The sequence below is a fragment of the Gouania willdenowi genome, unplaced genomic scaffold (genome assembly GCF_900634775.1).
Source record: "Gouania willdenowi unplaced genomic scaffold, fGouWil2.1 scaffold_1_arrow_ctg1, whole genome shotgun sequence".
Classification (NCBI taxonomy): Eukaryota; Metazoa; Chordata; class Actinopteri; order Blenniiformes; family Gobiesocidae; genus Gouania; species Gouania willdenowi.
Genome location: NW_021144952.1, coordinates 242,965 through 266,720, shown reverse-complemented (window position 1 = coordinate 266,720; position 23,756 = coordinate 242,965). Strand labels below are relative to the sequence as shown.

At 38.9% G+C, this 23,756-nt stretch overlaps 1 protein-coding gene across 2 annotated transcripts in view; it reads right to left on the bottom strand.

Moving 5' to 3' along the window:
* The window catches only part of LOC114458869 (uncharacterized), a 218,649-nt gene that overhangs the window by 169,828 nt on the left and 25,065 nt on the right, over window positions 1-23,756 (bottom strand). For both annotated transcript variants that reach the window (XM_028441246.1, XM_028441244.1), the window contains exons 3-5: window positions 11,858-12,060; window positions 10,909-10,959; window positions 1,542-1,589 (exon numbers count right to left, since the gene is read on the bottom strand). In XM_028441246.1, coding sequence (XP_028297047.1) covers window positions 1,542-1,589; window positions 10,909-10,959; window positions 11,858-12,060 — 302 coding nt within the window. The remainder of the gene's footprint in view (window positions 1-1,541; window positions 1,590-10,908; window positions 10,960-11,857; window positions 12,061-23,756) is intronic.

Genomic DNA, 23,756 nt, shown 5'->3' with positions numbered 1-23,756 from the left:
TAAAGCCTTAAAAGACATGGATATATTGAAAAGAGTGGATGGACAGATGCATAAACATGCAGACTTTCACACCTACACACACAGACTTATTAAACACACACACTTATTAAACACACACAGACTTATTAAACACACACGGACCTCACTAAACACGGTAAACGGAACAGGCTTCACCGGCCGGCTGGCACTAGGACCCAGAAGCAGAGTAAGTACGTCCCCCATCCAGCCTTCACAGGCTGTAATATCATCAGTTTATCATTTTACCAGTTGTTAGAGCTACTGTCTTTACCAGGGAGATAATATTTATTCATGGTGATTGTTTCTGGAGTTTTACTGGGATTTTTTACCAGTGATTAGTTCATTTCTCCCTTGCGCTCCGCGGTCCAAACTGACACGGTAGCCACACACGTATGAGTGTGTCACACACGTCACTCAGTCACATTAAGGAAGGTTGTGGTCATTATACTGGGTGGATTAAATAATTAATAAAGGATTGTTTTATCCCGTTCTTCTCCGTGTTATTATCACATTATAAAAAAGTTTAAAAATAGCAGGAATTAGTGCTGGTCTCGAACGGTCTTGATCGCCTGTGGCGATCAAACTGTATAATTCATCACTGTAACCTCACAGCTTGATTGTTGTAAATATCTGTATCATATTTGTATATTAGTATTATTTTTGTAAATATATGTATTAAATTTGTGTATAATTTGTATAATTATTATTATTTTTAGTAGTATTTACTATCTTTCTTTATTTTTTACTACTGTAATGTGTGTGTATCTGATCTTTATCTTTTACTTAATTATACACTTATTTAGTGTTTATTTTTTCTTCCGTCTTTGTAAAACATTTTATTCTTTTATTTGTGATTTAGTTTTCACAAAGTGGCTGTAACAAAAGCAATTTCCCCCTGGGATTAATAAAGGAATTCTGACACATAATAATAAAATCAATCAATAAACAATTCGTAATTTGTATTTCTTTAAATCAGCAGTAAATGTGGTCTTTAACTACAATCGTTTGATTTCTAAATGTAAAACATCTAATAAAAAGACTATACTGTTAGATGTAAAATGTATTCCTGCTTTCATAATGTGTGTATGTCTTCATCTCTTGATGAGCTCATGTTTGACCCTGAGGATCACAAATGTCTTAAGAATCATAACAAAAGAAGACACACATCCAGCCATGTGCCAGGCCAAAGGAAGGACAGACAAGATAACGACTGGATAAAAATGCTGAGAAAAACTATTTTCTGGGCTGAAGTCAGCAGACCCCTGGGGTTTGTTGGTTTGAATGATGTCTGTGCACCTTCAGAAAGAGGGCCTTCCACAGACCACAGCTGTATATTAGATGAGTACCTGTTTTTTCTATTGACTTGATATGATTTGTTGATTCATTTCTGTTCATTTAAAATATGTTAATACATTGATTAATTCAGCAAAGCAAAACCTCTGACTGTCTTTCTGAATGCAATCTCAAGTTTGAACACAAGAGTATCTTCACTCTAACGGCACAAAATGTTCTGTGGTACGTACCTTGGTTTTTATCGTTCTGTTCAGCATCTCCACTAAGTGAAGGAAGAACTGAAAACATAAAAAAAAATGTTTATTATGATTTTGCATAAACATCAGTAATTATTTAAATAATAATAATTATTTAATAATTTAAAAGAAACGTAATGCTGCAAACTGTAAATGGGGGGGGGGGGGGGGGGGAGAACTAGTCTTAAGGAACACAGTAAATATGATTTAAATAATACAAGAAGACATGGACCTGAGAAGTAGGCATGTCACACCCATGGGGGATGCGACACAGGGATACTTTCATAAAAACACAAATCCGTCCGCCTCACTTTTTACAGAAGGATTCATTGTTGAAAACATATTGGTCCAGTTAGATTGATTGAATGGCCATGAAGCCCATCACTGCCAGCCAATTGATGAAGCCACCATTCAGAGAAAGTAAATAAAGAGTTAACAGCAGAGCCCTGTAAAGTGATGTGGCGGGGTGAATTCCAATGACACTGGAACGTTTGAGGGGTTCTAGTAGTTACAGTAAAGTCCAGTGGAGGGCAGTAATACACCTTGTGGCGTCCACTCTGCCGGAAATGAAGAAGCAGTGACACGGCAGGAAGACGAGCTTAAAGAGGCAGTATAATGAAAAAATTCTCTTTATAATGGTTTTTCTACAATGATATACATTCTTTTAGTCTCATTCAGAAAGCCAAAGTTGAAAAAGTTCTGTTCCTCCCTCCCTTGTTATTACACATTTTGTAAAAAGTCAGCTAGAAACAGACGAGTTCGATTTTCCATTAGTGAGGGGTCAAATGAAAATAGTTTTAAAGATTATCATCTATCAAAATGATTGTTCTAATAATGTATGTTCTCATATGTACAATACTGCAACAATCTAGAACAAAAAACTGAATTGCTGCTAGTTATTGGACTGTTTTACTCAGTTATTTTGTATTTGACATTTATTTGTTAATTCACTTTACCATTGTGTGTTGTGTGATTCAGATGTACCAGCTTGATTAATGAAGCAGTAAAACAGTGTCTCATAATGTTAACTGACTGTGAGACTTTGAATGTATTCACAAAACTCGGCTAAGTCTGAATGACATATGGTTTTATGATTTTGCACTTTTTCTTTTTCTGAGACTGGTTTTGAGTTGAATGATTTAAAATAGCTCTGAGACATCTATTGTTAAAGCTGCTGTATTCTTGAAAATATCACCAAATGACACTGGGTATGAGTCATAGACATGGTTTGTGCTGTCTTAAATCATTGTAAAATTCATCAATAACTGTACAAGAAGTGTTAAAGGATGTTGGCATAAAGTGTGTGCTACTCCATTGTACATCTTGAAACTTGATATTAATGTATTTGTGTATCATTGTAATGAAAAGCAAAAATGCTTTCATTTTCATTTAGAGTATCGTAAAAACTAAATTGGGAGTAGACGGATGTCCTTAGAACACCCTCACTTTTAAAATCGTTGCTCCATCTAAGACTGAGGTGGAGATAAAGAGGTTCGGAACGGTGTCGGGAACATCTTGTTTCCTGTATATGAACCTAGGTATGAATAAACAGAATTGAAGTATAGGGGCACAACAAGTCAGTGATGTATTGAGGGGCCTGATCATGCAGCGCACGGAAAGTAAGGACTAGGATTTTAAACTCAATACGTAAATTAACTGGGAGCCAATGAAGACTGGAAAGAATGGGGGTAATGTGGGCTGTTCTGGGAGCACCGGTCAAAAGCCTGGCAGCAGCATTCTGAACATTCTGAAGTCTCTTTAGAGTCGACTTCTTAAAACAGGAGAAAAATCGAATTACAGTAATCAATGCGTGACGAGATGAACGCATGTATGATTATTTCAAGATCTGGTTTGGACAGCAGATTTCTTAGTTTGGAGAATTTCTCAGATGATAAAAAACAGTTTTTAGTCAGTATATGACAGTGACCCTCCAAAGATATTTATTTCAAAAACAACCCCAAGGTTTCTGAGACTGTTTTTCACAGATGTGCTCAAATCACCAAGGGAGTTCTTGATCAAAGGGATGTTTTTATCCTGAGCAATGATCAGATTTTCTGTTTTGCCAGAATTAATCTGCAGATAATTCAAAGTAAACCAGTTTTTGATAGCAGATACACAATCCAAGAATTCAGATAAGAAACCACCACAACCACGGATCAACCGACCAAGAGGCATCAGGTACAATAAAAACAAAACGGGCCCCAGAACAGAGCCCTGGGCTACTCCACATGACAGGTCAGACACATTAGACATTACTTTTAATACCATCCGTCCGGCTCTACTGGGTGAGATGCTAACAGAGATGCAGGTGGACTTCTCCATTGTGTCCTGGATTGTGGACTACTTAACTGGCAGACCACAGTATGTATGCCTGCGACACTGTGTGTCTGACTAAGTGGTCAGCAACACCGGCGCCCCTCAAGGGACTGCCCTCTCTCCCTTCCTCTTCACCACCTACACCACGGACTTCAACTACTGCACTGAGACCTGTCATCTTCAGAAGTTCTCAGACAACTTTGCAGTGGTTGGATGTATCAGGGAGGGGGACGAGGTGGAGTACAGGGCTGCTGTGGACAGCTTTGTCACATGGAGTGAGCAGAAACATCTACAGCTCAATGTGACAAAGACCAAAGAGCTGATTGTGGACCTGAGGAAAACCAAGAGGCCAGTCAGCCTTGTCTCCATCCAGGGGGTCAGTGTGGACCATGTGTAGGAGTACAAATACTTGAGAGTGGTGATTGACAATAAATCAATCAATCAATCAATCTTTTATTTGTATCGCGCCAAATCATAACCAATGGTATCTCAAGACACTTTACAGTAGAGCAGTCTTAAGGACGGACTCTTCATTTTATGGATACACACATATGCATATATACGTATATACACATACATATGTATCCCACACCCAACATGAATTCATCATGGCGGCAAGGAAAACCTTCTGTTAAGCAGCAGGAACCTTGTGTGGATCCCATTCCTATGATGAACAGCCATCCACGTTATGCTGTGTTGGGTGTGTGCAGAGGAGAGGGTGGAGACAGTTGTTGAGACTCTGTAACTCCACACTGAGGATCCCACGGACCTGCAAGACAAAAGCCAGAAGGAGTACAGGAGCAAACACACAAGGGAAGAAGCAGACATAGAGGGAGTGTTAGAGAGAGGAATGGGACCCTCTCCGGTCCCTCTCTAACCTAAATGACCTCTCTCTTAACGCCCTCTCTAACCTCTCTCCAACCGAGCATGCCAGACCCCCCCACCGGCAGTCTATGCCTATTGCATCTTAACTATGGTCTATGAGCTGGTTCCTAACTAAAAGCTTTACCAAAGAGGAATGTTTTGAGCCTAACCTTAAAGGTAGAGAGGGTGTCTGCCCCCCGAACCGTGGTTGGTAGATGGTTCCAGAGAAGTGGGGCCTGATAACTGAAAGCTCTTCTTCCTATACTACTTCTAGAGACAAATGGAACAACGAGTAGGCCAGCATTTTGAGAGCGTAGTGTTCTGGGGGGATTGTATGGCACTACAAGCTCCTTGAGATAGACTGGTGCCTGTCCATTTAGGGCTTTATAAGTGAGGAGAAGAATCTTGATTTCTATTCTATATTTTATGGGAAGCCAATGCAGAGAGGCTAATACAGGAGTAATGTGATATCTTCTCCTAGTTTTAGTCAGTACACGTGCTGCAGCATTTTGAACCAGCTGAAGTGTCTTCAGCGACTTGCTCGGGCAGCCTGTTAAAAGAGAATTACAATAATCCAGTCTAGAGGTAACAAAATCATGGACTAGCTTTTCAGCGTCGCTCTGAGACAGGATAGGTCTGATTTTAGCAATGTTACGGAGATGAAAGAAGGCAGTTCTTGAAGTTTGTTTTATGTGAGAGTTGAAGGATAAATCCTGATCAAATAGAACCCCAAGGTTTCTAACAGTTGTGCTTTGTGCCAGAGTAATGCCATCTAGGGCAGTTAGGCTAGCATAGGTTTCTCTAAAGTGTCGTGGGCCCAGTACAATGACCTCAGTCTTGTCTGAGTTAAGAAGAAGAAAATTTTGCTCCATCCAGGCCCTAATGTCCTTTAGACAGGCCTCAAGTTTAGATAGCTGATTTGTCTCACCTGGCTTCATTGATACATACAGTAGGGTATCATCAGCATAGCAGTGAAAGTTAACAGAGTATTTTCTCATAACATTACCAAGGGGGAGCATATAGATACAGAAGAGGATTGGACCTAGCACAGAGCCCTGAGGAACCCCGTAGCTTACTTTATTGTACACAGAAGACTTATTATTCACGTGTACAAACTGGTACCTATCAGATAGATAGGACTTAAACCAGTTTAGGGCAGTCCCTGTGATTCCAAGTAATTCCTCTAATCTCTCTAGTAGAATATAGTGATCTATAGTGTCAAAAGCTGCACTAAGATCTAATAAAACCAGCACTGAGAGTCGTCCTTCATCTGAAGCCCAGAGTAGATCATTAGTTACTTTAACTAAAGCAGTCTCTGTGCTGTGTTGAGCTCTAAAACCTGACTGGAAGTCCTCGAACAGGTTGTTGTTTTGAAGGAAGTCACAGAGCTGAACCGCCACAACTATCTCAAGAATCTTTGAAATAAAAGGAAGATTAGATATAGGCCTGTAGTTTGCTAAAGTGCTGGAATCAAGAGTAGGTTTTTTGAGAAGGGGTTTGATTACAGCTACTTTAAAGGACTGTGGCACGTAGCCTATTGATAGGGATATATTTATTGTCTCCAACAAAGATGGGCAGACCAGGGGAACAACTTCTTTAAACAGCTTAGTTGGGATCAGATCTGAAAGGCAGGTCGATGGTTTGGAGGATGAAATAATAGAGTTAAGTTCCTGAAGTCCTATATGTGTGAAACAGTTTAGGTTAGGCCTATTTACATTTAATGGTACAGCAGGCCCAGGTGAAGGCAGGGAGTGGCTAATTTTATCTCTAATCTTATGAATTTTATCGTTAAAAAATGTCATAAAGTCCTCACAGCTGAGGGCTAGAGGAATCATGGGCTCAATAGAGCTCTGACTTTGTGTTAGCCTGGCTACAGTGCTGAAAAGGTACCTCGGATTATTTTTATTTTCTTCAATTAGTGAGGAGTAGTATGTAGATCGAGTATGTCGTAAGGCTGTCATGTATTTACTATGGCTTTCTTGCCAAAGTATTCGTGACTCCTCTGTTTTATTGGAGCGCCACATTCTCTCTAATTTACGGGTTGTTTGTTTGAGTGTGTGAGTTTCACAGCTAAACCACGGAGCTTTCCTCTGACGTTTAATAGTTTTTTCCCTCAATGGGGCAATTGAGTCCAAGGTGGATTTTAGTAGACTAGCAGAGCTATCGACAAGCAGATCCAGTTGAGAGGGGTTATAATTAATATCATAGTTATTTATTGGATGGTGCACTGAGTTTAAGGCAGCAGGAATGGCCTCTTTAAATTTAGCCACAGCACTATTGGACAGATTTCTACTCGTAACTATTTTATTGCACAGTGCGAGATCCTCTAGGATAATGTTAAAAGATATTAAAAAGTGATCTGATAGCAGAGGATTTTCAGGGTAGACTTTTAGTTCATTAATATCAAGGCCATATGTTAGAACAAGATTTAGAGTATGATTTAAACGATGAGTAGCTTCATTAATAGTTTGAAAAAAGCCAACTGAGTCTATTAGGGACATAAAGGCTGAGCTCAGGCTTTCACTATCTTTGTCAACATGGATATTAAATTCTCCTACAATCAGTATTTTATCAGAACTGAGGACTAAGTTTGATATAAACTCAGAGAATTCTAATAGAAATTCAGAATAAGGACCTGGAGGACGGTAAATTATCACAAATAACACTGGCTGGCAGGTTTTTGATTCGATATGAGATAAATTTAGAACCAGGCTTTCAAAGGAAGTGTAACTGGCCTTTGGTTTAGGATAGATTAGAAGAGAGGAATGATAAATAGCTGCTACACCACCTCCACGGCCTATGTCTTGTGGCATATGAGTATTTAAATGACTGGGAGGAGTGGCTTCATTTAAACTAACATATTCATCTTGATACAGCCATGTTTCAGTTAAACAGAATAAATCAAAGTTATTTTCTGAGATAAGGTCATTTACTAGTAGAGATTTGGATCTCAGTGATCTAATATTTAATAGAGGACATCTAATGGTTTTATGTTTTGGTGTTTCTAGATTTGAGATTTAAATTTTTTTCAGATTTTTATAATTGATAGCTCTTTTATTTGATTTTATGTTAAAATCATTGTGGAATTTGGGTCGGGGGACTGACACCGTCTCCATAAAATAATATTTTATGGAGACGGTCCAGTTTATTCATCCAATAAACTGGACTGGGGGAGGAACACTGACTCTCTCTACAGGAAGGGCCACAGCCGCCTCTATTTTCGGAGAAGGCTGAGGTCCTTCAACATCTGCAGAAAAATGCTGAGGATGTTTTACGAGTCTGTGGTGGCAAGTGCGATCCTCTACGCTGTTGTTTGCTGGAGGAGAAACTAGTGTTGTGTTCAAGACCACACTATCCGAGACCAAGACTTGCCCGAGACCAAGACAAGACCAAGACTTTCAGGAGCTGAGACCGAGTCAAGACCAAGACCAAGACCATAAACATTTTTTTTTTCAATTTAAAAAAATTTATAAATGAATAAAATTATGGCAAGGTTCAACAGTTAAATAACATTCTCTCTTTAATTTTAGTTTATTTTAAATACATTTGACGGACAAAAAAGGTGCCTGCAAAAAATTAACTAAAATATTAAAACTACTACTGCTACTGATAAATTCACAATTATTCTACATATTTGAAAACAAGATTTTTATGTCAGCTGAATGTACAGCAAGTGTTTAAAAGTATTTCTGCCAAGAAATAATGATTCTTGATTCAGATTCTTTGAGTTGTGCAGGTCAACAGGTCACAGAGTTCACAAGATAATTTTTTATTTTGAAAAATCCTTTACACAGGCCATTTTTATGAATTCACTCATTGATATAGTTTAATTTGGTTGCTGTAATGTAACTAGGATATTCAATTAACAAAGGTTTCCAACTGTAACTGTAAAAGTGAAACTTTCTGAAATAAAACTACAAACAAGTTGTCAGCAGTGTAAAAAACATAGAGCTACAGGTAGATGTGAAACTAAATAAAACAAACTCAAACCCTGGAACAGTCATGTGACAAATTAATCAATAGTTCTTGTTGAGAATTATTATTATTCTGGATACAGTGGAAACCAAAACTATAAAAAATAGTTATAATATGAACCAGTTTATATTGTGGGGAACATATTATATACATAGATGTAATTGGAGTCTAAAGCCACAAAAAAAAAAACACCACTTTAAAAAGAAAATAGACTAATATACGACCTCTTTACAGTTATTTGACTCATTCTGGCTTGTGCAACTCTGCGGCTATGACGCGCTGGTGACGACATAAACCAAGATGGCGGCGGCCCGGACTACAGCCGACACTATGTAATAAAGCCTTAAAAGACATTGATATAATGAAAAGAGTGGATGGACAGAGGCATTAACATGCGGACTTTCACACGGACACACACAGACTTATTAAACACACACAGACTTATTAAACACACACGGACCTCACTAAACACGGTAAATGGAACAGGCTTCACCGGTTGGCTGGCACTAGGACCCAGAAGCAGAGTAAGTACGTCCCCCATCCAGCCTTCACAGGCTGTAATATCACCAGTTTATCATTTTACCAGTTGTTAGAGCTACTGTCTTTACCATGGAGATAATATTTATTCATGGTGATTGTTTTCTGGAGTTTTACTGGGATTTTTTACCAGTGATTACTTCATATCTCCCTTGCGCTCCGCGGTCCAAACTGACACCGTAGCCACACGCGTATGAGTGTCACACACGTCACTCAGTCACATTAAGGAAGGTTGTGGTCATTATACTGGGTGGATTAAATAATTAATAAAGGATTGTTTTATCCTGTTCTTCTCCGTGTTATTATCACATTATAAAAAAGTTTAAAAATAGCAGGAATTAGTGCTGGTCTCGAACGGTCTTGATGGAAAATCCCGAGTCCGAGACAAGACCGAGTCAAAATGCTTCAGAGTCCGAGACGAGACCGAGACCTTTAAAATTTGCTCTCGAGACCAAGACCGGTCTTGACCACCACAACACTAGGAGAAACTGAGGGTTGCAGACGCCAACAGACTCAACCGCAAGGCCAGTGACGTTGTGAGGATTAAACTCTCTCTGACAGTGGTGACAGAGAGGAGGAGCCTGTCCAAAGTGAAATCCATCTTGGTCAATGAGTCCCACCCACTCCATGATGTGCTGGTCAGTCACAGAAGCACCTTCAGCACCAGGCTGATCCATCCATGGTGCTCCACAGAACGCCACAGGAAATAATTCCTGCCTGTGGCGTTCAAACTGTATAATTCATCACTGTAACCTCACAGCTTGATTGTTGTAAATATCTGTATCATATTTGTATATTAGTATTATTTTTGTAAATATATGTATTAAATTTGTGTATAATTTGTATAATTAGTATTATTTTTAGTAGTATTTACTATCTTTCTTTATTTTTTACTACTGTAATGTGTGTGTATCTGATCTTTATCTTTTACTTAATTATATACTTATTTAGTGTTTATTTTTTCTTCCGTCTTTGTAAAACATTTTATTCTTTTATTTGTGATTTACTTTTCACAAAGTGGCTGTAACAAAAGCAATTTCCCACTGGGATTAATAAAGGAATTCTGATTCTGACACAAAATAAAATCAATCAATAAACAATACGTAATTTGTATTTCTTTAAATCAGCAGTAAATGTGGTCTTTAACTACAATCGTTTGATTTCTAAATGTAAAACATCTTCTAATGAAAAGACTATACTGTTAGATGTAAAATGTATTCCTGCTTTCATAATGTGTGTATGTCTTCATCTCTTGATGAGCTCATGTTTGACCCTGATGATCACAAATGTCTTAAGAATCATAACAAAAGAAGACACATGTGCCAGGCCAAAGGAAGGACAGACAAGATAACGACTGGATAAAAATGCTGAGAAAAACTATGTTCCGGGCTGAAGTCAGCAGACCCCTGGGGTTTGTTGGTTTGAACAATGTCTGTGCACCTTCAGAAAGAGGGCCTTCCACAGACCACAGCTGTATATTAGATGAGTGCCTGTTTTTTCTATTGACTTGATATGATTTGTTGATTCATTTCTGTTCATTTAAAATATGTTAATACATTGATTAATTCAGCAAAGCAAAACCTCTGACTCTGTCTTTCTGACTGCAATCTCAAGTTTGAACACAAGAGTATCTTCACTCTAACAGCACAAAATGTTATGTGGTACGTACCTTGGTTTTTATCGTTCTGTTCAGCATGTCCACTGAAAAATGAAGTAAGACCTGAAAACATAATGTTTATTATGATTTTGCATAAACATCAGTAATTATTTAAATAATAATAATTATTTAATAATTTAAAAGAAACGTAATGCTGCAAACTGTAAATGGGGGGGGGGGGAGGACTAGTCTTAAGGGACACAGTAAATATGATTTAAATAATACAAGAAGACATGGACCTGAGAAGTAGGCATGTCACACCCATGGGGGATGCGACACAGGGATACTTTCATAAAAACACAAATCCATCCGCCTCACTTTTTACAGAAGGATTCATTGTTGAAAACATATTGGTCCAGTTAGATTGATTGAATGGCCATGAAGCCCATCACTGCCAGCCAATTGATGAAGCCACCATTCAGAGACAGTAAATAAAGAGTTAATAGCAGAGCCCTGTAAAGTGATGTGGCGGGGTGATTTCCAATGACACTAGAATGTTTGAGGGGTTCTAGTATTAAAGTAAAGTCCAGTGGAGGGCAGTAATACACCTTGTGGCGTCCACTTAGTATTTCATGATGACTAACTGTGTCCAAGCCTATACTTCAATGAAGGAAGACTCTCAGAGCAAATGTTCATTTTTCAACGAGCCAGCGATGAGATTTAAAAAAAGATGAAACAAGTATGACCTCAAACACAAAACATGCATTGGAGCTGCATTTCCTGGTCCTATCACTAGACGAAGCTGTCAGGACAAAGGCAGGTTATCCATCAAATAGAACTAATAGAAGATGAAAAGATAATTTCTCCGTTATCGGCTGATAACTTCTGAGAAGGATAGTTATGGGGCTACAAACATTCAGCTTAGTAGTTTATGTCTGTAAATCAATGCTTAACGTCTTCTCTACAGCAGAAAAAACAAAACAAGGAGATGGGGCAGAACGCAGGTTCTCCTCTTACTCACCAAACCAGGACTTTTTCTCTTTCTTTTGTGGCTGAGGAGCTGCCCTTGATGTCAAAGTGCTGCTCTGAGGTTCTCCGTGGTTTTCCTCCAGAATTTCATTAAAGACCTTCATCAGTTTAGAGAGCTCAAAGTTCTGCTGACACAGAACTCGGTTCCGACACTTTTGGATCATTTCGGATATGTGCTGCATGTTCTGCTGGCACCTGTTAAGGATAAGAAAAATACGTGATAGATCAACTTTAGTGTCATACATGTACAAGTTGTAGAGGGTTTAGTAAGTTTTATTCTTCATTTACCGTATTTTTCGGACTATAAGGCGCACTTAAAATCCTTTAATTTTCTCAGAAATCGACAGTGCGCCTTATAATCAGGTGCGCCTTATGTATGAAATTAATGTCAACATGTTTTAGTGCAACTTTGGTAAACTATGAAGTTGCACCTCTTGATGGATTTTTGGCGCTTTAGGGCTACCGTAGTCAAGCGCCTCGTGGAGTGATATGTACCTGTACTGTGCTTCAACATACTGAACTCAAAATGTGAGTGTAATGTTCTATATTTTATGTGTTAAACCTGAACAATGTTGAGTTATTGTTAATGAGTTGAATAAAGTTAGACTCATCTGACTATTTTGTTTCACTTATAATATAAAACCGGTGCGCCTTATAGTCCGGTGCGCCTTATGTATGAAAATAGACCCATTCGTTGATAGTGCGCGCCTTATAGTCCGAAAAATACGGTATTTGTTTTGGGGTGCCACTTCTTTAGAAAAAGGAATAACACTGTTTATCAGTCATTGTACATTAAACATTATCAACAGGTTAATATTCATACAAACACTACAGGGCTGAACAATTTTTGAAAATAAATTGTGATTTTTTTTTTCCTCAATATTGCATATGCGATTATTTTTTCGAGAGCCTCTTGTGTATTTTTCAATGAACACAAGCAATTAATCATTCTGTTTCATAATAAACAATCTCAGATTTATTTAAACTTTAAAGAAATATGAAATGTAAATTTTAAAGCACAGATTACAACAATAAAGCAAATATATCCGTGGCTTTACCTCTTCAACATTAGGGATGGGTATATTACTCTTATCGATACCTTACTCTTTTTTTTTTTTTTTTAAATCAATGGAAAAACAAAAAACAAAAACAAATAACGATCTGTTTATTTTTGAATATTTTTAACAATATGGCACACAAAATAAATGAAATACATAAGTAGTTCTAAAAACACTATAAATGTATTAATAAAACAGTAAAAAATACCATATAAATAACTTTTTTATATTAACAAAACACTAAACCAACTAACTAAATACAAATATTCTAATCAAGCATATCAAACAACTTAACAGCTGCGGCTGCACTGGCTCGTGACAAGGCTAATGTTGATTTACCCCTAATTATGATCGCAAGTCACTATTCGAACTAAACGTTGCCGGCAGCCGAGGCACGGTAGCGGCCGATGTGCGGGGAAACCTACGTAGCCTAGGACCACTACGCCGTGAAGACCCAGCGACCCACAAAGTAGCAGATTTGCCTGCCAGCACTCGCCGCCACTGGAGCAGACAAAGGCAGCGCAACAGACGACAGAAGAGTGGCTGCCATGGAGGACCATTGGCTAGGCTTAAGGCTAAGCCGTGGAGAACCCCCACACGGCGTGCACACACACCTCATCTGCTGCTCTGTTTCTGCAGCAGAACACACTTATTGTTTTACTGTAGTGTGCAGTTTTCTGGCTGAAAACAATAAATGTGTCGATAGCGTCTACAGACACGTCTACTCATGAAGCGACGCGAAGAGGCGAGCACTGTCCACAGTAGCCCCTCCCATCAGTCAGCTCTGCATGCGGGTTCTTAAGGAGGACTTGTCAAGGTGTGTAGGTGTGGTGTGGACCAAAATGCAGAGCGAGATGGTGGCAGAATGCAAGCATAACGTTCTTGGAACCAGTCCATGTTTATTCCAAAAACAATCAAAAGGGCAGCACGAAGAAACCAGGGAACAAATGCAGCGCTTAGACGAGGCCGAAGAGCTGGACTCTGGCGGCCTCCCGAGAGGCGGCACGGGCGAGACAGACGGTGACACCTCCGACGGGCCAGACGAAGAAGGCTCTGGTGAGACTAGACAACCTCTGTCGAGACAGACGAAGAGGGCTCTGGCAAGCTGGGAATTGGCGGCCGGGTGCTGGGAGACTCAGGGACCCTAGACTGGAAGCGGGGAGACTCAGGGACCCTAGAAACAGGGACTCTAGCCTGGAAGCTAGGGGACTGGCGGTGCTGGGCCTTCTTCTTGGATCGACCTTTCTTTTACAGGCTTCGTGGTCCTCCGAAGGCCAGTCACGTCCCCAAGTAGGGGTCTCTGACAGGATCCTCCTCTGGCAGAATCCTACCCGCCCTGGCCTCATGGGAGAAGCTTTGGAAGTATAAAATCCTCTCCACAAAGTTCTTCTCAGCTGGGTCCACTGTTGGCTGGATCATTCTGTCAAGGTGAGGTGTAGACAGAGAAAGAAGGTGGCAGAATGCAAGCATAGCATTCTTGGAACCAGTCCATATTTATTCCAAAAACAACCAAAAGGCAGCACGAAGAAACCAGGGAACTAATGCAGCAGGACATGAGGAGGGTAGACAATGACATTAAAACCACAACACGCTGCATCCAAGCACTCAGCTAAAAAGTGGAGGAGGCCTGATTGGGAATGGGCCACACCTGTGTGGAAACAAGAACGAGCTAATCAGTCACCAACCAAGCACACAGACCTCACTGGGGGGGTGGAGCCACAATCAGGAATACCTGAAACACAGACAAGAGTTAAACACAAGAGGCCAGACTCAAACAAAATAAACAAAGACAGAATAACTGAAACAGGACCACAAGGGCTAAAAAACAAAACTAAACAGAACCTGACAGGCAGTACGGCAGAATCAATGCTTGTCTGAGGCTTGAGGATTAATGCAACCTTAAAAGTACCGATAACAGGGCCGATAAGGATGTAGCTTGTCAGTCCAAAAAAAAAAAAAAAAAAATCGCAGCCTTTGCGACTAGAAAATTGCGTTTTATGATATCGCGAGAATATCGCAAATGCGATTAATCGTTCAGCGTTAGCGCTATGCTTGCTAAACTAAGGCTAATACTAGAGTACATAAAATAAGGAAAGAAAGCTTAGTAAAAGAAAGAAAGATAGAGAAATCAAATCAACAGAGCAGGATGGGATATAGAGGCCTGTGTGTGCATGTGTGTGTTAGCTTCTATCGTTTGATCAGTATGACAATGAGATGTGTGTATGCGTTTTAAGCATGAAAAGTTTTGTGAATGTTGTCACTTTTTTACTTTACTTTTTTTTTATGCAGCATATAAACACTGACAAAGATGAAAAAAAAAAAAACAGAGCAAAACAAAACATCAGAAAAAGAACATGCTGGAATGCCATGTCTGTATAGATTGTTCCTGCGATAACGTCAGTGTGATAGTCCTTATCCTGTCGTTGATGTATGTACAGTTCATTTCTCTCACTTTTTCGGCATTGTTCTTCTTGAGTCCTTATCTTATGGGTCAACTGCTCCATTACATATATTTTATTCACAATTTTCAGTCATCTTGTGTTGGTGGATCAGGTTTGTACCATTTTTTTGTAATTGCTTTTTTACAATACTAACAAAATGTTCAACAAATATCTGTCTTCTTTTAACACAACATTCCCTGTCATACTGTCAAAGTAAAGTAATATACATGACTCAGATATGTCATAATCCAGAATTCTGACAATAACCAGGTCAACATCCTCCAAAAAAACTACATTTATGATCTACATTTGTTGCCCCACATTTTCTGGATTTTTGTGTAATAAAAAATACAAACTAATCTCCAAGCACGTGATGATGTGGTTGACTGTTGTGTTCTCCAAATATGTAACCAATCATCTTCAGAAATATTCACTCCCAGCTCTTTTTCCCATTTCAACCTTACATATGAAGTTGTATTCCCTCTTGTATATTCCAATTATGGTCCTGATTATTCCATTATTATTGAAATTTACATTAAGCTTTATTTCTTTGTCAAAATAGTCCCTTATTTGTAAATATCTGTAGTGGTCCTGATTGTTTAATTTATGTTTTTGTTTAATTTCCTGAAAAAATGAAACTGAAAAATTCCCATTTTTAATTAGGGTACACATTGCTGTTATTCCACATGAAATCCATTGTTTAAATGTCTGGTCAAAAGAACCGGGGATGAAACGCCTTTCATAGGCTAACCATTGAATTAGTCTAAGCTCTTTCTCCAGTCTATGTTTTTGTACTGAGGTGTATTTACTGCTTCACGTGTAGGAAATTAAATCATTTAAATTGAACTTTGACTGTGCTAGCCTCAGCATTCCTGGCCAAGCAAAGGAACAGTAGAATCAAAGAACAGGTTTGTTCCTGTTATCACCTCTTTGTTACATTACGATAAAAAATAAACAATTAATCAATGTTTACTTGCTAAGTTTTCAAACTCTGGGCTCCGACCTCCTGCGGAGCCCAGGAGATTTAATCATCCTCACAGGTCACTCAGGATGTTGGAAGAATACCAGCTGTTTGTTTCCACCTCAAAATGAGATCATCATGTGAGGGTCTTATCACCTAAATGGACAAATGTTGCTTCCTTTCTTTGTGTCCCAGAAAAGGGTTGTTAAGTAATCATGTGACATCTGAGAACTTTGTGAAAGATATAAGCTTCTCTCTCCTGTTCTTGCTTCAGAGTAAATCTGACCTCGGCTGCTCTCACAGGGTTTTTGTCTCTCCCCTGTTCTTTTGATTCTGCTTGTGTTAATAAACTTTGTGTTATTATGCAAGCCAGTTTCAGCGATGATCCCTTTTTTCCACACTACATCTTTTTCATCATTCACATCTCCATCTGGGGAAACCACGACAAATTTGGCGTTGTCGGGCAGTGACTGCTACAGTTGTTCCTCCGTGTCTCGGTGGCCCGAGTTCATCCAACATCCTTGGTGAGTATGAGATGGGTGTTTGGGGTCACTGTGTTAACATGGATATTGTACAGTTTAAAAGAACTTGTGCATTGTGTGATGTTTGTAACGATGAGGAGTGGAAAGGGTTTCGCCTAAATTATGTTGTTAAATTGAGACAGACATTGGAATATCGATAATGACAACAATAACAAAAGAAAAAGAGAACTAAATTGCTAGGATAGTTTTGTTTGGAATGGTAGGGATGTAATGGCTATTTTATGGTTTTGGGACTTAATATCCATGCAAGAATTGGGAACATGGCCATTTTTCCTACATTCTGTAAGTCTCTGTCGCAGGTTTCGTCACTTAATTATGAGATATGCTATAGGGGATTGACACTTAATTTGGTAAAGTTAAATTTTGAAATAAAGGAAATGAGAGAGAAATAAGAATGACTTGACTATGTTATGAATTCATGAGTTGAGTTGAAATAAAGGAAATGAGAATAACTTGACTATGTTATGAATTCATGAGTTGAGTTGAGTTGAGTTGAAATAAAGGAAATGAGAATGACTTGACTATGGAATGAATTCATGAGTTGAGTTGAAATGAGAGAGAAATGAAAATGACTTGACTATGGTATGAATTCATGAGTTGAGTTAAGATGATTATTTTTGAGTAAAGATTCAGGAATTTACTCAATATGGTGGAAAATGAATGAGCCACTATGGAATAAAGCGCTGTTTTAATGTTTTGTGTGTCAATAGGAGTTAACGAATACAACTGCTGGCCAATTGTATTTGTTTTTTCTGTTTTCTGTTTGTGTGTAAATTAAATGTTCATTTGTATGTCATGTTTGTAAATGTAAGTTGTGTTTTGAATTGTATATGATTTAATGCAAAAGAGGGTAATTGGATATAAGCCCTAATGTTACATAAGATAGGTTTGGTTAAGGATTAGGAATTATGAGCCCTATAAATTATGGGGACTTTTGTTAGACTTTGGTGCTTTTTGAGATCGATTATTATCTAGAATATATTTTCAACATAATGCTAAACATATCTTAACTATAGTATATGTATTTAGCTCTGTTTAAGGTTGGTTTTGATGTCGACCTTGTTTGGGGCCGCTTGCCCTATGTTTGTCTGCAGTCCGCTGTGGCTGCCTTTGTGTCCTCCTGTGCACCACAGGGGGAGGATCTGTGTGTGTGAGTGCGAATGTGTGTGCGTGTGTCTTCGCTCCCTGTCATGCGTTGAATGAATGGTAGTGAAATAGCTGTTATAACTGATTTTAATATAATTTGTGACTTATTGGTGAAGTTACTATTCAGTGTTTGACAGAGCTGTGTGTTTGTGTCTGGATTCTGACTGTTGCCACGATTGACGCTCTGGTTTAAAGTTCTTAATAAATAAATAGCGTTGTGCTGCATGCTGACGTCTGGGTTTTAATTTAGATTTTACACTTTTAGCATTGTCTGATCCATGAAGCCGGCATCAGCCGTGGTTGCATGCATTCTTTACTTCAGTGTAGCTGTTGGGGTTACAGCGTTACGTTACTGGATTGATTTATTATAATGGATTAAATTAAATACAACATCAGCATTAATTTGGTAGTGATAAAATATGTTCCAGACAAAGGCCTGATTTAATAATGACAATGATAATGATAATGTTTGATGCTGCTTTTGATTATTAAATAGCAATCTGGTTGGATTAACGTGTGGTTTTTCTCAATTATGTGATCGATTATTTGCTTTGCCGTTTGATGGCATTGTTTGCTAGATTATGTTATTTTTCAGCGGTGTTTTATGTGTTTATGGATCCGTTTTATCCGTTGTCATTTCCTTATTCCACTGACGTGTATTTACGGTTTCAGACTTGTTCACGGCGTTCCGCTGCAGCGTCCGGTGTGAACCGTCTCGGATCGATCGCGTCTTTCTTTTTGTGCGTTTGTTGTGATTCTGTGATTTGTGCCTCTGTTTGTCATGTGTGTTTTATGTGTAAGCTGTTTAGGTTTATTTGGTTCCGCTGTGAAGGTTGCGGGTGTTGTGAATGAAGTGGTAAACTGTGTATTTGATGTTAGGAACTTTGTGTGGCTCGTATTTTTCGGCGAACAAGACATCTTGGTTAAGTGTTTGAATGTGACCATTAGAATATTTGTTAACGTAAGATAATTGTGAACATGCCATGTTGTTTTGTTTTTGTTTTAACTGTCTCGTATTTTGTGCCTGCTAGCTGTGTGTCACTATGCATTAAAATATACGGCCGAGGCGCCGGGTTCGTGTGTTTTGATTATTGGGACTTTGTTGTTTGTGTTCTATGTTTACAATAAATGTATCTTCTGTTGAGCTGTCCTGGTTAGTGTTGTAATTAAGTTGTAAGTTCACTCCGGTATAATGTGAATGTGTTGTGTCGATTTGTTTCCCCGTTGTTTTTGGCGTCTGTTTGAGTTCCCGTGATGTTAACTCTTCGTCGCTAACGTTGCTACTGGACGTTTGTTTGTTTTGAGAGGCGGAGCTACAAGTTACGTCATGGAGTGGACGGACTGTGGTCCGCCCAAAGGGGGGAGGATAATCAGTTTTGGCGCCATCTAGCTAAAGAGATGGTGAACTGCACAATTTTTACTCTAAAGATAAATACTGCCTCAAGCGGTACATATGGGAAACTGCATGCTTTAGTGGAAGCAATGTTGCTCTCTGCTGGTAACATGAAGTTAACACTTATATAGAAATTACTTGTTCATTTAAATACAGTTTATTCTTAATATTTATACATTATAATTAATCATAATTATAATTGTTCCATAAGCTTGAAATATGAGTAAGATTTATAAAAAATTTTTTAAAGGTTTATTTTTTAGTTTTGGATTTACAGCTTTAAAAATGGTGATGACTTGTTATGAAACTGAATTTTTGTTTTTATTTTTTACATAAGGAGTTGAGAAGAGGAGTACCTGAATCACAACTCCTAAAGCACTGAAACACACCTGGTGGTTTTGACTTTGTGGGTGACATGATACTCGAATTCCAGTCGAGAGAAACTGGTGCGTTTATTCATGAAATTATTCAAATAGAACATTTGTTTTGGTTTATTTTTTACACATTTATAGCGACACATTACCTTACACAAACAATAATAACACAATTTATTCACTTATATATGACTTTACAGTGGTATATATGATACATGAAAGGACTTGGCAGTGGACTGAATATTGAATTTGTTTACTTTATTGAGACTAATTTGATTAGTTATCTGCAAGTTAGCTAATCTGTTTAAACTATCAAGTGAATATGGTGAATAATAATTTCAGTATCTGTGCTTAACTTAACTTTGATTGGGGATATTGATATCATTCCAGTTTTGGAGATGATTTAAGGTTTGATCAATTATATCATTACTATTCGGGTGGATTTATTCTCACATCACTTTTTCTGCAGTTGGCAAAGTTCAGTGACCATAGATTTCGTATAGCACACAATTTTTCGTTCGACATTAGATTTATAGTAAAGGAAAAAATAAGAGAAGTTCTTTATAATGACGAGTCCTTACATTACACAGCCATGGTCAGTTGAGGGTACCTTTAATCCAGATGTAGTTAACACCTTACAAGTCCTAGTGTCTACTTATAGAGCAAGTCAGAGGAAAGGAAAAAAGGGAAAGAAATGAAGCGAAGAAAAAAGACAAATTGAATTAGGCATACTCCAACTCTTTGAGATCGTAGGGCAAAGTTTATCTAAACTGGCAAATGACAAAAAGATGCAAAGCATACAAGACATTAAGAAAAAGGAGAAGACCACGAGCAAGTTGACAAAGAAAACCAACATATCTTTCTCTCATGCAACATCAGCAAAGAAGCCACCACCATATGAAAGAGAAGTACGTTTACAAATGTTGGCAAAAGCAGAAAGAAGAGGAGATCAATCAACAAAGCAATTAATGTCAGAGAAAGACGACACGAAGGACAATGAAAGTGAAAATGAAAGTGAAAGACATGAAAGTGAAGACGAAAGTGAAAAAGATGAAAGTGAAGAGGAAGTGGAAGGAGAAAAAATCTCCAATGGAGTTTACGCAACAAAGAGAAGAAAAAGTCTCAAAAGTCAGACACCTGGAAAGATGCACTACGTCCAAAAACAGAAAAGAAAGACAACAAAATGTGCCCAGTGATACTAATCACAAAATCTGGACAAAATCTGGAGTACAAGCCTTGGCAGAATACTGACATGTCTGACATACTTGGAAAATTACCGACGCTTCAAGATGGTGCACACCCCTGGATCTCAAAGCTGGAAGAGGTTCTGGTGGGAACACAGCCAGCGATGGGAGATATTAAGAGACTTTTGGCCAGCCTTATGGGAGTTCCAGCAATGAAAGAGATTCTGCAAACAGCAGGCCTAAAGAGATATGTGGAGACGTCTGTCAATGATCAAGAACGGTTTGCTGCAAGTCGAGGACGGATGTGGAGAACCTTGAGAGGACTTTTTCCAACAAATGTGCATCCTGACAACATCTTCATTGAGCCACTTGGCCACCAAGAGAACCCGAGAGCATATGTATCAAGAGCTCATCGAATGTGGAGAAACGTCACTGGAAAAGATCCCGAATTGAACCAGATGGAGAAATCAATTTTAAGAGCCAAAATCCAGAAAGGACTACCCCTGACAGTGAGGAGCAAATTGGCTGAAGTGTTTGGTCTTGGAAGCCTGACCAAAGGCGTATATACAGATCACATCGCACATCAGGTGGAAGTGTATCGGAAAAAGGAACAAGATCAAGATACTCTCCGAAAACTCACCCAAATACAGTTGATCGATGATAAGAAGAAAGAAAAGAATCAAGCAATTGTCATGCAGAGTCAGCCACAACCGACTCAAGTGCAACCACAACTACAACAACAGTTTCAGCAACAGCCACCTGAGGTTCCCATTGCCTCTTTCCAACAGCCATCGTGTGATCAACCACAAATAGGAAGAGGAAAAGGCCAAGCAAACTTTGGAAGAGGAAGAGGAGGAAACTTCCCACAGATACAAGGACCATGTCATAATTGTGGACAAATGGGCCACTTTGCTCGTAATTGCTACAGCTCCAGAGGAAGCTTCAGAGGAAACTTCAGAGGAGGATTCAGGAATAGCTTCAGAGGAGGCTACAGAGGTCAACAGCAGCAAATCAGGGGACCGGTAAACCCATGTAGGGGTCCGGTACCTGGTTTCTAAAAGGTGCCAGCTGGTAGTGTCAGGGCCGAAGCAAGAATCAACAATAGAGGTGAAAATAAACAATCAACCATTGGAAGTTATGACTGATTGTGAAGCTGCTTTCACCTGTATTCGGCCAAAGGACGCTATACATCTTCCCATGTCTGGACAACTAGTAGGACAATAGGGGTATGAGGACGTGAAACAGCTGATTCCTCTCACAAAACCCAATCAAGCTCTGCTACAAAAATCAGAGACCTCGTCAGTATACTGGATTGGAGATCCAGATCCAGAACTGCTACAATCAGCTACTATGTGGGAAAAGTTCATCGTGGCAAACATGCCTAACGCCAAGCTGCCAGAGTATCCACATCATTGCACACTCAAATACTTCAAGAACGCTGACCAGGCAAATCCAGAACAGTGGTTAAGCAATCAACCCAAACATGTTGAGCTGACTTCGTACTGCATAATATTGGGCCCAGAAGGGGCAGCCATGAAGATAAACACTAATGAATACCTTGAAAAAGAACATGACATTGATAAAAGCATCCCTCATGTGACGCTAATGGTTGCTGAAGGTTTCGAGCAAAAGCATGTGAGTCACATGATGAAAGAGGCCGAAAAGACTCTTTTTATACCTCTTAAAGAGAATTTGGCTATATGGATGAGTGAAGATCGAAAATTCATGAAAATCATGATCTCGGCTCAAGGACGGGGTAAACCTCAAGCAGTACAAATGACACATGAATCAATGTGTAGTGCAAATCATGACTCCGACAGTATGAAAGAAGAAATGTTGCAGAAAGTTCCAGAATGTCTGTGGTCTCACCATAGTACTGACATCGGACTTGTAACGTCAGCCCAACCAGTGAAAGTTGACCTGCGACCAGGAACTAGACCCCCTTGGAGGAATCAATATCCATTGAAAGAAGAAGCAACCAAGGGAATTGAATCACAAATTGAAGGCTTGATGAAGGCCGGTGTCATAGACATATGTGTAAATCCACAAAGCAATACTCCCCTTTTGCCACAACAAAAACCAGATGGAACATTTCGCTTGGTACATGATCTGAGAGCAGTAAATGATGTGGTGGCAGACTATCCCGAAGATGTACCAGACCCGCACACGTTGTTAGCTCAAATCCCCCCAGAAGCAACACATTTCACAGTGTTAGATTTGTGTGGAGCATTCTTCAGTATCCCATTAAGCGAAGAAAGTCAAGAGTTGTTCGGTTTCACATATAAAGGGCAACATTTCAAGTACAGAAGACTCCCTCAAGGGTTCAAACACAGCCCTCATATTTTCAACAAAGTGATACAAGATGACTTGACTGGACTTGGCCTGATCTTAAAAAGCACTGTTATCCAGTATGTTGATGACATCATCATCTGCTCGCCAAATAAAGAAACATGCCATGAAGACTCGATCAAATTGTTGCAGACATTGGCAAACAAAGGACACAAAGCTTCTCAGAAGAAACTGCAGTATTGCCAAGAAACAGTAGTTTATCTAGGTCAGAGGATAACTCATGTACATAGAAACATCTCTGAAAGTTATTTAGAAGATATTCATGTAGCACTAAAACCTTGAACAGTTAGGGAAATGATGTCATTTATTGATATCACAGACTTTTAGAGCAGGAAGATATTACCTTAGAGAGATGCGCTACGGTAAATTCGGCTGAAAATTTGCCAACTCCAGAAGATGGGGAACCACATGATTGTGTGGAAAATTGCGTGTTTAAGAAAACA